The sequence below is a fragment of the Otolemur garnettii genome, unplaced genomic scaffold (genome assembly GCF_000181295.1).
Source record: "Otolemur garnettii isolate 467f Iridium unplaced genomic scaffold, OtoGar3 scaffold00032, whole genome shotgun sequence".
In the NCBI taxonomy this organism is placed as follows: domain Eukaryota; kingdom Metazoa; phylum Chordata; class Mammalia; order Primates; family Galagidae; genus Otolemur; species Otolemur garnettii.
The window spans coordinates 1,063,353-1,085,764 of NW_003852427.1; the positions used below are offsets into that span (position 1 = coordinate 1,063,353).

General features: G+C 44.6%; 2 protein-coding genes and 1 pseudogene across 2 annotated transcripts; 1 reads left to right on the forward strand and 2 right to left on the reverse strand.

Moving 5' to 3' along the window:
* Window positions 1–1,380: 1,380 nt before the first annotated feature.
* IQCF5 (IQ motif containing F5) lies at window positions 1,381–3,074 on the reverse strand. The gene is made up of 2 exons (XM_003789358.2): window positions 3,029–3,074; window positions 1,381–1,835 (listed from the first exon to the last, which is right to left on the reverse strand). Exons 1-2 carry the CDS (start codon window positions 3,030–3,032, stop codon window positions 1,393–1,395), a joined length of 447 nt encoding a protein of 148 aa, XP_003789406.1. The 5' UTR covers window positions 3,033–3,074; the 3' UTR covers window positions 1,381–1,392.
* A 69-nt stretch (window positions 3,075–3,143) lies between these two features.
* On the forward strand, window positions 3,144–10,446 carry LOC100960161 (annotated as a pseudogene).
* Window positions 10,447–19,521: 9,075 nt separating this feature from the next.
* Window positions 19,522–22,174, reverse strand: IQCF1 (IQ motif containing F1). The gene is made up of 3 exons (XM_003789481.3): window positions 22,133–22,174; window positions 20,728–20,790; window positions 19,522–19,980 (listed from the first exon to the last, which is right to left on the reverse strand). Exons 1-3 carry the CDS (start codon window positions 22,172–22,174, stop codon window positions 19,534–19,536), a joined length of 552 nt encoding a protein of 183 aa, XP_003789529.2. The 3' UTR covers window positions 19,522–19,533.
* Between the last annotated feature and the right edge of the window lie 238 nt (window positions 22,175–22,412).

Genomic DNA, 22,412 nt, shown 5'->3' on the forward strand with positions numbered 1-22,412 from the left:
GCTTGAGCCCAGGAGTTGGAGGTTACTGTGAGCTGTGATGTCATGGCACTCTATCCAGGGTGACAGCTTGAGGCTCTGTCTCAAAAAATAATAAAAATAAATAAAATGTACTATATGCATTACAATGGAATACTATTCAGCCTTAAAAAGGAAAATCTGACTCATGCTGCAATACAGATAAACTGCAAAGACATTATGCTGAGTCAAATACGCTGGTCACAAAAAGGCAAATATTATATGTTTCCACTCATATGAAGTATATAGAACAGTCAAATTATGAAAGACAGAAAGTGATTGCCATGGGCTGAGGGGAGGGAGGAATAGAGAATTATTATTTAATGGATGCAAAATTTCAGTTTTGCAAGATGAAAAAGTTCTGGAAATTGAGGGTAATGATGATTACACAACAATATAAATGTACTTAGTGCCAACAAATTGTACACTTAAAAATGGTTGAAATAGTAAAAAAATCAATGTATATTTTACAACATTTAGAAATAAATCTTTTCTTTTTGAGACAGAGTTTTACTTGTCATTCTGGGTAGTGTGCCATGGCGTCATAGCTCACAGCCACCTCAAATTCTTGGGCTCAAGCAATCCTCTTGCCTCAGCCTCCCAAGTAGCTGGGACTATAGGCAACCACTGCAATCCATGACAAGTTTTGTTTTGTTTTTTAAGTAGAGATGGGGGTCTCACCCTAGCTCAGGCTGGTCTCCAATTCACGGGCTCAGGCAATCCACCCACCTCAGCCTCTGAGAATGCTAGGATTACAGGCATGAGCTACCACGCCTGGCCCCTACTTTGCAAAAAAAAAATTTTTTTTTTGTAAATTTCTAAGATTTATTTCTGACCTCGGCCCCCAAGTAGCTGGGACCATAGGCGCCTGCCACAGCTCCCAGTTACTTTTAGAGATGGGGTCTCACTCTTTGGAGAGGCGGTCTCACTCTTTGGAGAGGCAAGAGAATCGCTTGAGCCCAAGAATCTGAGGCTGCTGTGAGCTATGACGCCATTGCCCTCTACAGAGGGCAACAAAGTGCGACTCTGCCTCAAAAAAAAATTTTTTTTGCAAAGCTATAAAAAGATGATGATACAGTCCTCCTCGTTGGAAGGGCTCCATTTACATAGTTTCTCCAGAGTGGATTGATTTGATGACATGAAACCCCAACTCTTCTACCTACGGGAGACCTTACTAATCAATCACAGATCCTATTCATCCAGGACTGGGGCTCTCAGAATCCACCTCCACATCACATAGGATGCCAGACAACTCCTGCTGATTCCTTACAACTGACTTGTGTCATGCTTGGTATCTGTTATCATTTTTTTCAAACAATGACCTCCTGAAAATATTTCTGACCAAAAGAGCTGGGGACAGGGATATAGCAGACCTGGTCATTCTTTTATTGGAAGGGGTATGCATTGTTGCACCTTACAAGCCTGTGAGCCCAGAGAGATTTCAAGTTGAATGTCGAGTTGGTTTTCTTTGAGTTCATAATGGCCCTGAATAAAGCCACGGGAATGGCAATTATGCCAGCGCCAATAGACCTGGATGATGCGGACAGCATTGAGCAAGCGACAGTAACGGTGGCGGATGTGCCACATGCGGACCCAGGACTGCAGCTTGACAGCTGCCCATTCTTGCCGTGCATAGAACTCCAGCGCCGCCCGCCGCCTTATGTTCAGCATCTTCAGCATCATCTGTCTCCACCAGCACTGAATGATCCAAACTCTAAGGGCCGCATGCAGCAGTGTTCGTCGCACCAGTGTGCCCCGCCACCAGGCCTGGATGAAAACAGCTGCAGATGCTTGCATCATGGTGGTGTTCTCTTTGGGGGCTTGCAAGAGAAATTAGAGAACACTTAGGATACTTAGAACATTCAGAATGTGCGAAGAAGTGCCTCTGATCCTCTATTAACCATAGCCCCTTCCTGTAAAGTCAGGAGCACTGGGCAGGGCAACACCTGGACCCAGGAGACCAGGCAGGTGACCCTCAGCTTAATGGACATGAATACCTCACCTTGACCTCTGAGTCTCAATTTCCCCACCTGCAAACTGGGATCACACCTATGCTAGCTGCCTTACCCTATTTTCCACGGACCTTATTGGCCAGTCTAGAGCAAGAACACAATGATTTAAAGGTAAAAGAGCTACAAGTTCCACGTGGACTCAACTACCTATCTGGGATCCATGATCCCTCCCACCTCCTGGAGAAGTTGCATCCTTTTCTGGCCCTGCCTTCTCAACTCTGACTTCAGGTCAAATCCACCACCCACTGTGTTCTTTTGCCTCTCCAAAGTAGTAAAAGATACCTTTACCTCACACACATTAACAGCTTAAACTTCAATTAACATGTACATCAGTACAAATGTAAACACTCACGCACACTAACACAGACATTTTAGACCTCATCATGCCACACTTTGGGCCTTACATTCTCCAAATACAGTCCCCACTTGCAACTCTCAATCCTCTGTGCTCTGGGTTCACACTCCTCTGTCCCCCTCCTTGCCACAATATACACTGCATATTTCATCCAGACTCACAGTTCTCTACCTAGGAAAGAATCAAATAAAGGACCACCAAGGAGCGGCCAATCCCTGGTCTACCCAGAGTTTCAGGGAAGGCAATGGCTATGGAATGAGTGTGGGTGTTGGAGGTGGAGGTGCTTCCCTATTCTTGCCTTTGCTCCTTCGATCTCTGTTCTTCTAATGTTATTTCATCATTATCTTTGATGATAATTTAAAGCAGTTTTCTATCCTACAGTAATCAAAGTTAAGGGGAAAATGTGGGGAAAAGTAAGGGTGCCCTCCCCACCACTAGGTACCAAGTCAACCACAGACCCAGCTTTCTAGTTTTGTATGAGACTTTAGATGCAAGTGGGATCCTCTCATAACTTTAGGAAATGTTATTTGCCCCCTGAGAAAGCTTAAGTAAATCTGCCTCTTACAAAGTATTCAATCCTCTGACTTGGGGACAAATGGTCAAATCCCCAGAGGTCTGCACTCTAGTAAACTACCCATGAAATTACCCATGGTTAGGGGCAAGATGGTTCCATCACCCTCAGGTCTGCACTCTTCCAGCCAAAGCTTCACCAGGAAGAATGGAGGAGAGGAGGGACCAATGACATCACAAGAGCACCTATGATGCAGGCAGCCAATGCCTTCCAGTGGGTGAATCCCTTCTAGAGAAAACCCAGAAGACCTGTCCTTTCTTTCTCATCAGAGTGATCAGATTTCTAGCTACAAATAACACCCCAAACATGGACCCATTGATGCAAAGGTATATAATGATGCTCATTAAAACCCAGATGATATTAATTAAACTGTATTCAGTTCATTTAAACACTGGTATACCAACTAATGATAAGAGTTTGTTCTCTATGTACATATGAATGTACCATCTTTAGTAAATGAAACAAATCAAGATGAAAAATAAATTAATCCTAATATAAGCACATATTTATACCTGTATGTTATAATGGCTTTATCCTAAAAGGGGGTGGGGCCTAGGAAGATACAAAAATTAATAGCCATCACCTCTAATGAGGATAGTGGAATTGAAAAGGCAAAACAGGCTCAGTGCCTATAGCTCAACGGGCTAAGGCGCCAGCCACGTACACCTAAGGTGGCGGGTTCGAATCCCCAGCCCAGACCCACCAAAACAACAATGAGGGCGGCAACCAAAAAATGGCCTGGCGTTGTGGCAGGCGCCTGTGGTCCCAGCTACTTGGGAGGTGGAGGCAGGAGACTCGCTTGAGCCCAGGAGTTGGAGGTTGCTGTGAGCTATAATGCCACGGCACTCTACCCAGGGGGACAGCTTGAGGCTCTGTCTCAAAAAAAAAAAAAAAAAAAAAAAAGGCAAAACAAACCCCCTCCCTGTGGCTCGATTCCCTCTTGCTGGGCTCTGTATGGGTCCATCAGTTGACAGGCCCCTGATAGCTGGACACATGCAGGCCAAAAAGAACCCATGTAGCCCCCAGAACCTGCCAGGGCCCCATCTCAGGCTCAGATGTGCTCAAGTGCTCTCCTGCCCCTTCAGGGCCTCAAGGCCACAATCAGATGGATGAGGGTGGTCACTGCACACATGGTCATCCCCCCATGTGATGGCGGTCTCTAAAGACCCATCTGACACTGTGAATTCTCAGACCCTCCAAAGTCACAGCATCAGTGTCATTAAGGAATACATTTGGAGTCACATGAAGGGTGAGTATAGGAGTGGCCAGAGTGAGACTTGGGGGAATGTAGGGAAGGGGAGGAGGCTATCTGAGACCGGGGGGTGTCAATGTGAAGTTCATGAGAGAGGGGCAGGGAAGAAAGAAGTAAGGTGGAGGTTGGGAGAAGTAGTGGGTACAACACATGGGGCAGGGAAAGGGCAGAAAGCATCTGTTTGAAGAAAAGGTGTTGGTCAGGCCTTAGGAGATCCATATCAATGCAATGCCTCCATCAGTCTGGCTCCAGAGTCAAGCCTCTCCTCACCATATTCCACTGTCCATGGTTAACAGCAATGCTCTGAATTAGCCCTACTTCACAGATGAAAGGACTGATGTGCAGCGACCATGCATGGCTCACCCAGCTCCCAGGCAACCAGTCATCATCCCACCTCTGCTCTACTCTGAGACTTGGCTCTAAACCATGCCATGTAGGTTCCCCATCTCCACACTTCTCTGATGCTTGAGTTTTCATTGTTGCTGGAAAAAAAATTTTTCTAAGAAACCTCCATCCAGAATCTTAAAAAATTAGCCAAGCAAAAGAAGCCAAACTCCAAAGAGGGCATGTTGTGTAAATCAGTGTATGTGTGCAGCAGAAAGGGCTACTACCTTGATGGGGACACAACAGTGGTTGCCTAAACTTCAGTATGGGGACTAAAAGGGAATTATGTGGGTAGCAGAATGTTACATATTTTAATTATGGTCACACATGTATATAAACTTGTCAAAAAAATAGATGAAATGTATACCTAAAATGGATACATGCTATCATATGTGTATAAATTATGCCTCAATAAAAGTTTATTTAAATACATCCCTCCATCTTGGTTCTAATGCAGAAATTATCATAGGAGGATCTAAGTGTGTTTGGGGTGGTAGGACAGGGTAGTACAGGGTTCCTGTACTCCAAGGGCATAGGAAGGATCCCACATTCCAACTCCAGTGGAACAAGAGGACTGGAGCCCAGGAAGGAGGGAGACTCAGACAAGAAAAGACCCAGGGCCTGGGGCACTGGTGGATGTGATAAACCTTCACAAAACAGGAGGGTGCTAGGCCATCTGTACCACCAGGACCAGCTCAAAATCCAGCCAGTGAGCAGGAAGGAGTCACCACAGGGGCTGAGAAGCAGAGGGGTGACACCATCCTAAGGGTGGTTTTGGGGGTGTGCTAGGTGAGCACCTGGGGGGGAGTGGGATAGGGGTAGCCTCCTGGAGGCTAGGCAAAGGGACACAGTATAGGGAACAAGGCACAAGCACTCCTCAGGACCACCATCTGACCTCTGGGTGCAAAAGCGCCCGCATTCCAGGGCCTCTCCCCATCCTCCTGCACCACCTCCACCATTCCCCCGTCCTCTACCAGAATGTCCCCTCCAGAGGTTCTCAGTAGACATCTTTAGGAAGGAGTGGAAAGGAGAGAAGAAAGCAGGGATCACTGAGGGTCCCAGCAGGATCAGCCCTCTGTATGTGCTACCAGCTCACAGCCTGCAGAGGAGGGTTAGCGGGTCTCTTGGGAGTTGGCTGTGCTAAGATGGCCCTGCCATCGGCCCTTGCCTAGGGCATTTCTTCTGTGGCAGCTCCATCCCCACCCCCAGATAAATGACCTTTATATGCACACCCTGACATAGCTGTCCTCCCAGCAGCCCCACGAGTGACAGAGTGACAGGGTGTCTCCTATGCCCTGAGACATCCCAAGATCCCTCTACAGATCTCCACAGTGGTCCTCCTCAGAAACTGTGGGAGTCACTGTTTGTTGACTGACCCCTTCCCTTACTGGCTCCTGGATGGCAGAGCCTGAGCATTTTTCATATTTGTGACCCCAAAGGCCACATAGTAGCAAGACATAGTAGGTGAAAAATAAGTGTTCAGTAAATGGAACACTTATAGATGGAAAAAATGGACTATCTACCCATGGCCCACTTCTCCACAGAGACCCAAAGCCCTCATAGCCCACAAGCCTCCTTTCCATCCCTAGAGACAAACCCTGCCATTCCCTCTTCTGTCCTCTGCCCCAGTAAGGACAGGAGTGGCCATGGGTTGGTGCTGAAAGTCCCCAAGTCTGAGGTGAGGAGACTGGGACACTGTGGGACTGAGGAGAAGGGTGGCACTGAAAATGGAGGGGACAGAGAAGGGAGACACCTGGGAGGGAGATGAGAGAGGGGAAATGTGGGGACTTGGGGCCCCAGAGAAAAAAGTGGGGAGCAGGAATGGAATGTGATTTTTCCAGGCTGCAACCAATAGAAGTCCTGAACCCTCAGTCTTCCACCCCCGCTTCCGTACACTGAATGCCTACCGCCATAGCTGGGAGTTCCAGGCAGGTGCATTTTGAGAATGAGTCCAAGATCCTATACTACCACCTCAGATCATTGCTCCAGGACTATGGGCAGAGAGCACTTGCCCACAAAAGACCGTTTCTCTTTTCTTCCTGTCCCAGCCCAATCATGTCCCACCCTGGGAGACCAAGACTTCAAGTCACAACAGAAGTCCAAAGTTTACCTCGCCTGGAGAGAGGCCCTGGCCCAAGAGAAATATTTGCTTTAACACTGGCTCTTGGGTCTGGGAGATATGTAGAGAGTCTCAATATTGTTTGTTTAGGATATTGTGAGAAGTTCATAACCGGGTAATCTGGGGTGGCCCAATGCTACAACAGATGGCAGACCTGGGTGTTCTGTGGGTCAGGGCCCGTCTTATATTAGCTTTTTGGAACCCTGCACTGGAAGGTTGCATGCAAAGTTTAACTGTGGAGTGTTCTTAGGGAATATACTTCTGAAGAAGTGAGGAACACAATATTGGGCAAACGGAAGCACTAACCACAGTATATTTCCAATGTATTTGCTCATCTCTTGGCAAGAGTGACAAGTCACAACCATAGCTTTGAGTTTAATGGGACTTTTACTGTGAGCCCTGATAAAAATCTTCCTCTCCTGCCCCAGTCTAGATAGAGCCTGAAGTCTCAGGGACAAAATGTACAAATTCTCAAGTAGATAACTGGAAGGGTAGAAACAAGCCCACCACCACTTCCACACATTGGTCCCTAAGTACATTCTATCTGTTAGCTGCTTAGCACCATGTAACAGGCATCAACTTACAGCATGGGTTGGCATACTGCAACCTATAGGTCAAATCTAGCCCACCCTGGTTTTGCACAATCTGCAAACAATGGTTTTTATATTTTTCAGTGGCTAAAAAACTCAAAAGAATAATATTTCATGACACATTAAAATTATATGAAATTCAGACTTCTGTGCCTATAAAGTTTTACTAGGACACTGCCACACTTATATATTGTATGTAACTACATTTGCACTACAGTGACAGAGTTAAATAGACAGAGACTGTTCGTGGCACTCTCCTCACTTCCCACTGCTGCTCAGCACACAAAATCACAATGGTGTAGTTATAGCTAAAGAGCGTTTTGAGGGCCACACATATTGCTGTATTATGAACTATTTTTTTATTATCAATGCATACCCATTGCTTCAAAACAAGCATACAGGATTTTAAATGTTACACTTTTAAGACAATGGCAAAACTTTGTGTTCATTATACAACGGTGCTATAGCTATTGTTTTTTGTTGTTGTTTGGGATTCATTGAGGGTACAGACACCGATGACACTATAGCTATTGTAAAAAGAATCCAATATTATACATCGATGTTATCTGGCTAAGTCATCCACAATATTCCTTACTCACAAGAAAGAAATAATAATAAAAGTTAGAAATCACGTGGTGCCTGTGGCTCAATGGGTAGGGCGCCAGCCCCATATACCTAGGGTAGGGGCTTCAAACCCAGCCCTGGCCAAACTGTAACAAAAAAATAGCCAGGCATTGTGGCAGGTGCCTGTAGTCCCAGCTACTCCGGAGGCTGAGGCAAGAGAATTGCCTAAGCCCAAGAGTTGGAGGTTGCTGTGAGCTGTGTGACGCCACAGCACTCTATCAAGGGCGATAAAGTGAGACTCTGTCTCTTAAAAAAAAAGTTAGCTCATCAAAGCAGAATTTCTTTATAAAAAATAAAAAATAAAAAAAAGACTACAAGCAAAATGAGTTTCTAAATTGTTCATTTGTTAGCCAAACAGGGGAAGCTGTTTACCAATAGTAAGTTAATAAAATCCTGTTTGATTGTAGCAGCTGAAGAAAAGTAGACAGAGAAAATAAACTTACCACTATTAACCTTTCATTGAGAATCACTGCTCAGAGTGAAAGACATGAGAACAACATCAATGGTTAATTTAAAAACAAGGCAGCCTATTTCATGCGGTTTTTCTTGGCTCTTAGTCAGTGGGCAGAACACATTTCAGCTGTTGCTTGTTGAAAGAATAAATTCCAAGTTTGAAGTGGCTGAAGAATTAACCTCTAGGCATAGTGCATGAAAAAGAAACAAAGAGGAGAATGTTTGTTGAAAAAGTTGAGAAAACACTAATGCTAATTCAATACAACCTAAAATGGAATCTGCCAAGATGGGATAAAACTGATAGTAGTAAAAAAAATAGGTGTAGACTACAAAAAAAGGCTTAGTTGGACAAACTTACAAAGCTTAAATGTAAGGTGCTTGATGCCTATGGTTATTCACTGTATTATTCATCAGGAGGTAGTTGGTGGAAAATACTGGAACCTACTGTGTTATTGAACTAGTAGCATCAATAGTAAACTTCACTTGGCATTATTGACTTACCAGTAATCATCATCATCACTTTCATGAATTTTAAAAAGCTGAACGTGCTGACTTGTCCAACTACTTGCCCAGCAGTTTCATAGCCTAGCAGTCATAAGGTTTTTAAGCTTAGGATCAAGACTGATACCTCCCTGTGGAAATTTGAGACCAGCAAATATTATATGACTATTATTGATGCCCCAGGACACAGAGATGCCCTAGGACACACAAAACTTTTTCAAAACTTGATTACAGACACATCTCAGGCTGACGGTGCTGTCCTGGTTGTTGCTACCAATGTGGGTAAATTTGAAGCTGGCATCTTCAAGAATAGGCAGGTTTGTGAGCATCCCCTTCTGGCTTACACACTGGGTGTGAAACAACTAATTGCTGGGGTTAACCAAATGGATTCTACCAAGCCACCCTACACCCAGAAAAGATGTGAGGAAATTGTTAAGGAAGTCAGCACTTGCCTTGAGAAAATTGGCTACAACCCAACATAGTGGCATTTGTGCTAATTTCTGGCTGGAATGGTGATAATATGCTGGAGCCAAGTGCTAACAGGCCTTGATTCAAGGGATGGGAAGTCACTCATAAAGATGGCAGTATCACTAGAACCAGGCTACTTCAAGCTCTGTATCGCATTCTGCCACTAACTCATCCAACTGATAAGACTTTGTGTCTCCTCTTCAGGATAGCCACAAAATTGTCTATGTCGGCCAAGTGGAGACTGGTGTTCTCAAACCTGCCATGGTGATCACCTTTGCTGCAGTCAATGTTCCAACTCAGGTAAAGCCTGTTGAAATGCACTGTGAAGCTTTAAGCAAAACTCTTCTTGGGGACAATGTGGGCTTCAGTGCCAAGAATGTAACTGGCAAGTCAGCACCTATAGCACAGTGGTTATGGCTCCAGACACATATGTCAAGGCTGGCGGGTTCAAGCCTGGCCTGGGTCATCTAAACAACAAAACAATGACAATTGCAACAATAACAACAAAAAATAGCCAGGCATTGTGGTGGGCACCTGTAGTCCCAGCTACTTGGGAGGCTGAGGCAAGAGAATCGCTTAAGCCTGAGTTTGAGGTTGCTATGAGCAGTGACACCACAGCATTCTACTGAGGGTGACACAGTGAGACTGTCTCAAATGTAACTGTCAAAGATGTTCATCATGGCAACATTGCAGGTGACAGCATAAATGATCCACCAATGGAAGCATCTGACTTCCCTGCTCAGATGATTATCCTGAACCATCCAGGTGAAATTAGTGCTGGTTACACCCTGTACTGGATTGTCACACAGCTCCCATAGTTTGCATTTTTGCTGAGCTGAAAGGAAAAATGGACCACTACTCTGGTAGGAAGCTGAAAGATGGTCCAAATTCTTGAAATCTGTTGATGTTGGGCATCATTGATAAGGTTCCTGTCAAGCCCATGTGTGTAGAGAGATTCTCTGACTATCCTCCTCTGAGTTTTTTCACTGTTCATGATACAAAACAAATAGTTGCTGCGGGTGTCATCAAAGCAGTGGACATGAAGGGTGCTGGAGCTGGCAAGGTCACCAAGTCTGCCCAGAAAACTCAGAAGACTAAGTGAATCTTACCCCTAATAACTGCCATTCCTTAACTGGTGTGGAAGCATGGTCTCAGAACTGTTTGTGTCAATTGGCCATTTAAGTTTAATAGGAAAAGACTTATTAATGATAACATCAGAAAACTTTCAGAAGGAAAGAAGAATGTCTTGTGGACTATTTGGGGGTCTTTTTGTGTGGCAGTTTTAAGTCATTCATTTTCAAAATCAGTAGTTTTTAATGGAAACACCTTGACCAAAAATCTATCACAGAATTTTGAGACCCATTAAAACAAGATTTGATGAAAAGAAAAACTGATTTGCTTTGTTTGTATGCATCCATCTGTGGACTCTCTAGTCTGCTTCATCAGTCTGTGTATCTATCCCTTCACCAATACCACAGGCCTAATTACTACTGTATCTTTGTAATAGGTCGTAAAATAAGATAGTATGATTCCTCCAACTTTATTGTTCTTTTCTAAAAGTGTTTTGGATATTTTAATTCTTTTGACTTTCATATAAATTTTAGAATTAGTTTATCTATATCTATAAAAATCCTTTTAAGATTTTGATTGAAATTATATTAATTATTTAAATCAATTTTGGGACAAGTGACATCTTTACTGAATCTTCCAATTCATTAACACAGTGTATTTCTCCATTTATTGAGGTCTTCTTCGATTTTTTTCCCCCACCAGTTGTTGGTAGTTTTCCAAATATAGATTCTGTACCTAAGAATTTCATTTTATGAAACTATTACAAATAGAATCATGGGTTTTTTGTTTTGGGGGATTTTTTTAAAGCTTCACTTGTCACCCTCCGTAGACTGCCATGGCATCATAGTTCACAGCAACCTCAAACTCTTGGGCTCAAAGCAATTCTCTTGCCTCAGCCTCCCAAGTAGCTGGGACTACAAGTGCCCACCACAACACCCAGCTATTTTTTTTAGAGGCAGGGTCTTGCTCTTGCTCAGGCTGGTCTCAATTCTGTGAGCTCAGGCAATCCTCCTGCCTTGGCCTCTCAGAACGCTGGGATTGCAGGCGTCAGCCACTCCACCTGGCCCCAATAAAATCATTTTTATATTTAAGTTTTCAATCACTTGTTGTTAATATATACAAATAGAATTGAATTTTTTGTGTTACCTTTGTTTTCTGTAACTTTGCTCAATTCTTTCATTTATTCTAGAGGATTTGGAGGGTTGTTCTGTACTTGGAGTTTCCTACATAAACAATCATGTCATCTGTGAATAGGGGCAGTTTTATTTTCTCATTTCCAATCTATAGGTTTTTATTTCTTTTTCTGGCTAGAAAATAGGATGTGTGAGAAAAAACATCTCTGCCTTGCTCCTAATCTTGGTGAAAAGCTTCCAGTCTTTCATCAATAAGTAAACATTAGCTGTAGGACTATTATAGATGAACTTTACCATGTTGAAGAAATTCTCTTCTCATCCTAATTTGTTGAGAGTTTTTATTATGAACAAATGTTAACTTTTGCCAAATGTTTTTTATGTCTCAATTGAGATAGCATGTAGTTTTTCTATACACAAATATTACTATTATGCTTTCAATTGCCTGTGGTATTTGGTGTTCCACATAGTAGCATCTTGTACAGGTTTGTAACTTTGGAATAATAGGCTATCCCATATAACCTAGGTGTTTATATGGTAGGTTGTATCATCTAGATCCATCATCTATGATGTTTCCACAATGGTGAGATTACCTAACAACTCATTTCTCAGAATTTATTTCCATCATTAAGTGAGGCATGAATGTAATATTATATACTTTTTACATAATACATGTTGCTGGGCCAGGCATGGTGGTTCATGCCTGTAATCCTAGCACTCTGGGAGGCCATGGCAGGTGGATCACTTGATATCACAAGTTCGAGACCAGCCTCAGCAAGAGCAAAACGTTCCTCCCCCAATTACACCATCTCTAAAAAAATAGTTGGATGGCCCATGGTAGCTCACGCCTATAATCCTAGCACTCTGGGAGGCCGAGCCTAGAGGGTCACATGAGCTCACAAGTTCAAGCTAGAGCGAGACCCCATCTCTAAAAAAAAAAAGTCGGCCGCTATGGCAGGTGCCTTTAGTTCCAGCTATTTGGGAAGCTGAGGCAAGAGGAGCTTGAACCCAGGAGTTTGAGGTTGCTGTGAGCTATGATGCTACGGCACTCTACCCAAGAGGACTAAGTGACACTCTGTCTCAAAAAATAGATAGATAGATAGATAGATAGATAGATAGATAGATAGATATACACACACACACACATATGCTGGATTGTATTTACTCAATTTTATTGATGAAGTATTGCTTCTATGTTCATAAAGTATATTGTTAGGGTATACCAATATACTTCACTTTGTTGCCCTCGGTAGAATGGCATGGCATCATAGCTCACAGCAACCTCAAACTCTTGGGCACAAGTGATCCTCTTTGCTCAGCCTCCCAAGTAGCTGGGATTACAGGTGCCCATCACAATGCCCAGCTATTTGATTTTTGGAAACGAGGTTCTCACTCTGGTTCAGGCTGGTCTTGAACTTGTGAGCTCAAGCAATCCTCCTGCCTTGGCCTCCCAGAGTGCTAGGATCACAGGCATGAGCCATAGCACCCGGCCTGGGCTGTAGTTTCTATTCTTACATTGTCTTTGTCTGGTTTTAGTATCAGGGCTATGTTGGCACCATATAATGAATTGGAAAGTAGCTCTTCCTTTTTTTCTATTTTGTAGGAGAGGTTGTGTTGAATTGATTTCATTTATAAAATGTTTGATAGAATTTTCCAGTAAAACCAATCATCTGGAAGGTTTTTTTTGTTTTTTTTTTTTTTTGGCCAGGGCTGGATTTGAACCTGCCACCTCCAGCATATGGGGCTGGCACCCTACTCCTTTGAGCTACAGGCGCCGCCCATCTGGAAGATTTTAAACTATAAATTCAACTTCTTAAATAACTACAGGATGGTTCCGGTGATCTATTTCATCTTGCACAAGTTTTGGTAGTTTTTGGTTTTCAAGGACTTGATCCATTTCACCAAATTAACATGTGTATAGTTATTCATAGTATTCTTTTAGTATCCCTAGCAAGTACCACAGCAAGCTTTGATGCTGAAATGGTCCTGGAGAATTGCCCTAATCTGAGTCCAATGGGCAGGTCTTTATTCCTTCCATCAGTCATCGTGGGTCACATTTGGAAGAGCTCGACCTTGAGCAAAGCAGGCTTTTGCAGCTGAGGCAACCCCTAACAAAACTGAAAGCTGCAGTCAGCACTCAGGAGCTGAGAAGCAAGTCCTTGGTTAAAGGCAGTCCACGTCCACAAGTAAGACCTATCTAACCCAGTCCAAGAGTCTCATTTTAATAGATGGATATTAGTAATTCAGTTTTATTGATTCTTGATACACATATACATAAAGTTGTTGTCATCTTATTTTCTACTTTAAATCTATCATTTTTCTTATGATTCATTTTTCTTTTCCTATCTTTTGTTAGTTAAAACTCCCTGAAAGCTCATTTCAGTGAGTTTTGAGATTGATGAATTTTTTTCCTTCTACTATTTTAGAAATTGTTAGCTGCTTACCCACATGTATCTACACCCTCACTTCCTCACTAAAAGAACTAATTTTACTGAGGTTGGCAACAGCCTCATGCAAATGAATAGCATTTCTTGACCTCCCTAGCTGCTAGTATAGTTGTGTGATGCTCACTGGCCAGTGAGAGGTCAGCAGGAATGGCTAGATAGGTCTTCTGGAAAAGTTCTTGAAGGAGGCTGCCTGGACTCAAATGGCCCTTTTTAACATTTCACCTTAGCCCCCTTCTTTCTTAAAATGTAGACACAATGGCCAGCACTCTGGTAACCACTTTGAGAGCAGGAGAACACAGGTCATCTCCCTAACATGGTAGGTAGAAGGGGGAAGAGAATAGTAGGAGCTTAGTCTCATGATGACATTATGGGGCTGCCCCAGCAGGACTGGCCTGCCCAGGCTCAGACTTCTTTTATGTGATGTGCAAACAAGCCTCTAGTTTGTTTGACTCACTGTATTTTAGATTTCTGCTTTAGTTGAACATAATTTCTACGTTACATAGAAATTTTATACCTTATTCCTTTTCTTCTAGTAGTTACACTTAAATTTTAACACATATTTTATTTTGCACTATCTGGAGCAAATCAGTATCACTTATGCCCCAAATGAGGCAAGAAATTAGCCCAATTTCCATTTCTCTAGGCACTGCCTCTGCCAACCTCCTATGTTGGTACCATCTGAGACAGTATACATATATATATTTCGAGACAGACTCTTACTTTGTCACCCTCAGTAGAGTGCAGTGGCATCACAGCTCACAGCAACCTCCAACTCTTGGGCTCAAATGATTCTCTTGCCTCAGCCTCCCAAGTAACTGGGACTGCAGGTGCCTGCCACAACCCCTGGCTATTTTTAGAGACGAAGTCTTGCTCTTGCTCAAGCTGATCTCAAACTCCTGAGCTCAGGCAGTTCACCAGCCTTGGCCTCCCAGAGTGCTAGGATTATAGGCATGAGACAATATGCCCGTCCCCAATAGTATACATATTTTTATAGAAATATGCAATTTTTTTTGAGACAGAGTCTCAAGTTGTCACCCTGGGTAGTGCCATGGCGTCACAGCTCACAGCAACTTCAAACTCTTGAGCTCAAGTGATTCTCTGACCTCATCCTCCCAAGTAGCTGGAACTACAGGTGCCCACCACAACACCCAGCTATTTTTTTGTTGCAGTTGTCATTGTTTTGCTGGCCCAGGCCAGGTTCAAACCCGCGAGCCTTGATGTTATGTGGCCAGCACCCTACCCACTGAGCTATGGGCACCGCCTGAAATATGCATGTTTTTAATTGAAAAAATCTTGTTGGTCATAACATACATTTTGGTGGCATTGGCACTCATCATTACTTCTTGTGTCATTCTCCTAGATTCATTTTTCATTGTCATGGAGTTAATTTCCCAGAAATATTTTCGGAGATGTTTGATGTACACTAAACTTTGAATTATTAAAAATGTCATTGAGTTAACACAAATGTCCTTCCTTTGCCCTTCTACTTGAATGGCATTTGGGGTAGTGTATCATTCAATGCTCAAATTTACTTTCTTCCAGAGTATTAGCAATATTGCTCCCCACTCTCTCCCTGCACCCAGTGCTGCTGCTGAGAAAGCTGGTCTCTATCTGAAACTTATTCCCTAGGAGGTAATTGGTTGATTTCTTTTTCCCTTTAAATATGTAAGGACTTTATCTTCATCAGTTATGACATTGCGCTGCGACCTGTGTGGAGCACCATCTGTTTTCCTCCGCTTTTTAAAGGCAAGTAGAGTCTCTTTAAACCTCACCAATGCTTTGAATGGTTCTGGCTCCATCTCTGTACTTCCTTTCTCAAGAATGTGCATTCAACCATGAATGAAACTTTTATTTCTTTAACCTTTTCATTTCTCTGCCCTTCTGTGCTGCAATCCAGGAGGATTCTTCACATCAAAGTTTCCAGGCAGTGCCCATAGCTCAGTGGCTAGGGCGCTGGCCACATACACCGAGGCTGGCAGGTTCAAACCCAGCCTGGGCCAGCTAAAACAACAATGACAACTGCAACAAAAAAAGTAGCTGGGCGTTGTGGCTGGCGCCTATAGTCCCAGCTACTTGGGAGGCTGAGGCAAGAGAATCTCTTAAGCCCAAGAGTTTGAGGTTGCTGTGAGCTGTGACTCTATGGCACGCTACCCAGGGTGACAGCTTGAGACTATCTCAAAAATAAAAAAATAAATAAGTTTCCATTCACTAATCTACACTTGGTATGTCCATTCTGCTATTCTTCTCATCTTTTGGGTTTGCTTTCCTCCAAAGCTTGAAAACTCTTATTTAAGTATTCATCTTTGTTTTTTATTTTCCTTTAGCCTACTGATGAGTGCCATATCCCTGGCTCTACAAATTGCATGGGAGATATGGGATAATACTTGGATAACATCTAGGGTGATTTATAATTCTGTGCTTTAAAAGATATTTCTTCAGAAAGTTGGGAGTGTGGCCCCACTCTCTCTTTGCACCTGTGTTGTTTCTAAGGAATCTGAAGTCCATCTGACTTACTCCTGGGTTGGTAAACAGTTGGTGTAAGGTCCTCCTGTGCCTTCCTTATCCTGCTGGATATGATACCCATCACTGGGGATGTTGTTGATTTCTGGATGTTGTTGATCATTGGGGATGGGTATCATATCCAACAGGATAAGGAGAGCACAGGAAGTCAGAACCTGTGCACAATGAGGGGGGTGTCCTGACCTTTTGTGTCAGCTCAGGTTGGATGAAGGAGGCATTTACAGGGATCAGCAGACCATTGGTGGAAGCTAGACCCAGAGCCACATGAAGAGACCAGTAGCCTGGTGTGTGGCATGTCAGAGCTCAAGCAGAGCAGGGGCAGTGCCTGCAAAGGGGAGAGGCCACCGTTGGCCCTGGAAGATTACTTGCATACAAGGAAGAACAAATGAGAAAATTTATTAAGGATAATGGGAGCCAGGAGTGACATTCTCAGAAATAGAAATATGGAAAGGAAAAAACAAGAAAGAACTCTCCAGCTCGGCGCCTATGGCTCAAGAGGCTAAGGTGCCAGCCCATATCCTGAGCTGGCAGGTTCAAATCCAACCCAGGCTCGCCAAACAACAACAATGGCTGCAACCATAAAATAGCCAGGCGTTGTGGCAGGTACCTGGTAGTCCCAGCTACTTGGGAGATAGAGGCAGGAGAATTGCTTGATCTCAGGAGTTGGAGGTTGCTGTGAGCTGTGATGCCATAGCACTCTACCCAGGGAACAGCTTGAGACTCTGTCTCAAAAAAGAAAAAAAAGAAAGAACTCTCCAATTTGGGGTTGGGATTGGAGGTATCCTTGTGAACTCACAGATGTCAATATAGGTACAGAAATAAACAGATATGTGTATTGCTTGTGCATGTACACAAACAGGTGCTCCTTAGGGTGGAGGGGGAGCATTGAGGGGGCTGGGGAACAGGGGCACCTTGGTAACAATGAGCACATCTTCTGTGCTCTTCTGGGCCTTCCCAGTTGGCCTCAGAATTTGCTTTCTTCGTGGCCCCTGGCATTTAAGGTTTATGGATGTGACCTCTTTCTTGTTTTGTTGCTGATTTTTTTTTTTTTAAGAACTCTTGAGGTACAATTGACAAGTTAAATTTGTATATATTAGGGCCAGGAAGAGTGACTCGCACCTGAATCATAACACTCTGGGAGGCTGAGGTGGGTGGATTACTTGAACTCAGGAGTTTGAGACCACCCTGAGCAAGAGCAAGACATCCCAGCTGGGTGGCGCCTGTTGCTCAGTGGGTAGGGCGCTGACCCCATATACCGAGGGTGGCGGGTTCAAACCCAGCCCCAGGCCAAACTGCAACAAAAAAATAGCCGGGCATTGTGGCGGGCACCTGTAGTCCCAGGTACTCAGGAGGCTGAGGCAAGAAAATCGCCTAAGTCCAGGAGTTGGAGGTTGCTGTGAGCAATATGATGCCACAGCACTCTACCAAGGGTGATAAAGAGAGACTCTGTCTCTACAGAAAAAAAAAAAAAGACATCCCAGCTACTCGGGAGGCTGAGGCAAGAGGATTGCTCAAGCCCAAGAGTTTGAGGCTGCTGTGAGCTATGATGCCACAGCACTCCACCCAAGGTGACAAAGTGAGACTCTGTCTCAAAAAATAAATTAAATAAAGTTGTATATATTTAAGGTGTAGAACTTGACATTTTGAAGATGCTGGATTTTTATGGTACCTGACATTCATCCTGAACAGTGGAGATCATTAGCCCAAGTTCACAGCTCAGGATACTGGCCGAGTTCATAGAGGGAAAATGACTTGTCCATGGCCACACAGCAGTGAGAAGCAGAACCAGAAATGTGACCCAGGACAGAGCTCTTTGCTATGAGACACTGAACAAAAGACAAAGGGAGGCAAGGAGAAAGAAATACTTCTGTATGGATGTGAGAGAGCCAGGTCTTGAGTGAGACCCTGGGGCAGAACATGGCAGGGCAGAACATGGCAGTACAGAGCCTACACCCAAGAGCAAGACAGAGAGTCACAGCCTGAGACATCTCGGCAGCATCTCCAAACCTCTGTGAGTCAAGGGAGCAGCTCACCACGGCAGAGCCAATGAGCATGGCTGGACATAAGGCTTTGAGCTTGCTGCCTTGGTGGAGAATGACCCAGACCCCCATACTCCTCCCTTTCTTCTGGGAACCACAGGAAAGCAGTGTCCAGACAGATTCATACCTTGACCTCTAAACTGGACTTTGATCATCACCTGGGCCCCAATCCCAACCCCAAGTGGCAGCATTTCATAAGAAGGGATATTCAGAGGAGCCAGCCCTGCCTGGACCAGCCTCTGCAGAGGATGGGCCTGGGGAGAGAGTAGGGAGAAAAGGCTAATGCCTCCTCAGCTCCTGTGTCAGTAATAGCATGGGGCCTGACCCTCACCAGAGGGTTGGGCTGGCAGTGGAATGCTTTGCCTCCCTCCCTCTTACCTATAGAGCTGCCCATACCGGGCTGGTCTGGAGAATGAATCCTCGCTTCCATGTGGAGCTCAAGGGAAAGGGATAGACGGTGTTTATGGTGAGAATGAGAACTTGGATTGTGTTCTCTCACAGCTTCCATTTAGGGTCTCAAGAAGCTGAGTATGAGGATACAGTCCTCAGTTAAGCAAGGACATGGGATCCATGGGGGTTGGGGTGGGTGGGCTCATCTCAGTCTTGGGATTGGCAGAACAATCCCTGAGCAACCAAATCCAGATGGATGGATTCCTGGAGAATGTGCTGCCATTGCCTTGACCACCCTCCCAAAGGCTTCCAGTATACAGTCTTGGAGAGAGTGCACCATTTACATAGACCAAACATAATGATGTTCCTTAGAGTTGACCAACTGGCAAATTTGTTCCCCCAGCTTTCCTACCTATGGCAGACATTGCTAATCAATCACAGTCTCTGCTCAGTCTGAACAAAGGGCTCAGAATCCTTTACCACAGAGCGCCTCAGGCCAATTCATTAGAGTTGGTATATGAGATGCCTGTATTTGCCATCATTGTCCTGACCTCCTGAAGTTTGTTAAACAGAATGTCCAGAAAAGACCACTTCACTCCTTTATTGGGAGGGGAATACATTCTGTTACAATGCAAGGCCCTGAGCCCAGCAAGATCTCCAGTTCGAGATGTAGTTGATTGGCAGTGACTCTGTACTGGCCCTTGATGAGACCCCGGGCAGCACAGGAGTGGCACCTCCAGTAGGCCTGGATGATGCGGGTAGCATTGAGCACCTGGCAATAGCGCCGACGGATGAACCACATGCGGGCCCAGGACTGCAGAGTAACTGCTGCCCTCTCCTCCCGGGAAAAGGACTCCAGAGCCACCCGCCGCCTCTTCTCCAGAAGCTTCGACAGTATCAACCGCCACCAGCACTGAATGATCCAGGCCCTGAGGGCTGCGTGCAGTAGCACCCGCCGTACCAGTGTGCCCCGCCACCAGGCCTGGATCCTTATGACTGCCATATCTTTGTCAGATAACTTCTTTGGGTATTCTGGAGGCTTTCAAGAAAAACAAAAGACATTCAGAGAACACTCCCCACCCTACTTCAGTTCTAGGGTGTTCCAGGAAAGGCCCTGATTCCTATGAACTATTACCCCTCCTGAAATTCAGGAGCACTGAGCATGGTGACAGCTGGACCCAGGAGACCAGGCAAGTGTCCTACCTCTGCCACCTGCAGGTTAATGGACATGGACACTTTAACTTGACCTCTGAGTCTCACTGACTCCATCTGCAGAATGGGGGTATACCTGTCCTAGCTCCCTCACCTGGTTTTCAAGTACCTTGGTGGCCAGTCTAGATCAAGAACACTGTGATCTAGGGATCAAAGTATTATTATGTTCCAGCTGGGCCCGACCACCTATCTGGGATCCATTACCCTTCCCTTCCCTGTTGGAGAAGTGGCATCTTCCCTGACCCCGTCCTCTCACCTCTGACTCCAGCTCAAATCCACAACCTGCTCTCTCCCTCCATCATGTCGTAGTATTCAAAGTTCCCCTCACCCTGTAAAGCTTGACCTCGCTTATCATTTCCCCATTTTCACTTTTCTTGACTTTCACACTTTAAATCTTAATTCTCAAGCAAATATACATCCACGAGGTCAAACTCTCACACACACACATGTGCATCCACATATAATTCTCACCAAGTCAAGTTTCCCATATCTTGGCCTTCCACTCCACAAACACAGCCCACACAGCCTGAGCCCCAGCCCAAGCCCCAGCCCTGTGTCTTCTGGGAGGCCATACCTCTATGACATTCATGTCAGCATTCTCTACTTTTGGTCCCTCAGACAGAGCCAGAGTTTTAGCCTGAGAAGGAAATGAAGAAAGAAGACAAACAAAAAGCAGTTGATTTTCTGCTCTTAGCTCAGGAACATACAGAAAACATGAGGACACAACAACAAGGAGCAATACTGACTTGGCGCCTATAACTCAGTGGTTAGGGCACTAGCCACATACACTGGGGCTGGCAGGTTTGAACCTGGCCCAGGCCTGACAAACAACAAAGACAACTACAACAAAAAAACAGCGTTCTGGCGGGTGCCTGCAGACTCAGGTACTTGGGAGGCTGAGGCGGGAGTCACTTAAGCCCAGGAGTTAGAGGTTGCTCTGAGCTGTGATGCCACAGCACTCTACCGAGGGTGACATAGTAAGACTCTGAAGAAAGAAAGAAAGAAAGAAAGAAAGAAAGAAAGAAAGAAAGAAAGAAAGAAAGAAAGAAAGAAAGAAAGAAAGAGAAAGGACCAGCAATACCCAGGTCAGGGGTCCTCCTACCTCTGCATGTGCTTCCAGGGTGCTTGGTGCCAAGGGTGGATTCTCTTTCGCTGGAGACTCATCTTTTTCTGTAGTTTTATCATTTCTTTCACCCTGATTCTCCTCCTGCAATCGGTATTAGAGGAAAGGCAAGAGTGAGGACGCTGTTCCCCCATCTCCCTTCAATATCCCTCATATCTCCAGCTTCTAGGGCTTCTCAAGAGTCTTCGGTGGCAAGGGGTCTCCTCTTCCTGAGAGATCCATGGGGATGTCTCTAATAAATCTGCTGTCACTGGTGTCCATGGAACAGTAAGAGAGCTCTTTCTTACTCACCATTGGTCACACACGGGTTGGGTGTAGATGGTTCAAAACCCCTTGGGTCTGTGTTCCTCAGCTATGGCACAGGCAGGAAAGGTAGAAGAGGGACACTGCTGATGTCATAAGGGCAGCTATTACTGAGGCAACATACAGCTTTTAACAGTTGAGCCCCCTCCAAGGAAAAGATGAAAGTCCTGCCTATACTTTTCTGCCAGAAATGGCCAAAGCCCTGACTTCAAAGGCAAGACACCAGAAATATTCACCCATTGATATAAAATGGTATAAAAATAGTCTTTGGTAATAATATTAAATTGAAATAACTTGAATAGTCATCAATAGGGGATTGATTTAATAATTTATAGTCCTTTATACTGTAAAATATTATATAATTTAAAAATGATGATTTTGATCTATATTGTTAATGAGGAAGTCTATTCAAGATGAGTGAAAAACTACAGATCATTATTATGATCCCATTTATATGAACAAAACTACCTAGGAACACAAGCATACACATTATATAATGTGTGTACGTTAATACAAAGTGGGAGAAAGGACCAAACTTTTACCCATGATTTACCTCTGGAGAGAAGAGCTGAAGTGCTGACTCATGTCTACCCATCTACACAGTGCTCAAGGAACCCCATGAACCCCCCAGGACCAGTGTGGGCCCCATTTTAGGCTCAGAGGTGCTCAAGCACTATCCTGCCTGCTCCTCGGGGCCTCCAGGCCTCCAGGCCACAGTTGGATGGATGAGAGTGGCTGCTGCACACATGGATCCTCTCTCTGCCTGATCCTGGCCTCTAAAGACTCACTTGACATAGTGAGGTCCCAGTCTCCTTGGAGTCACAGACCTGGGG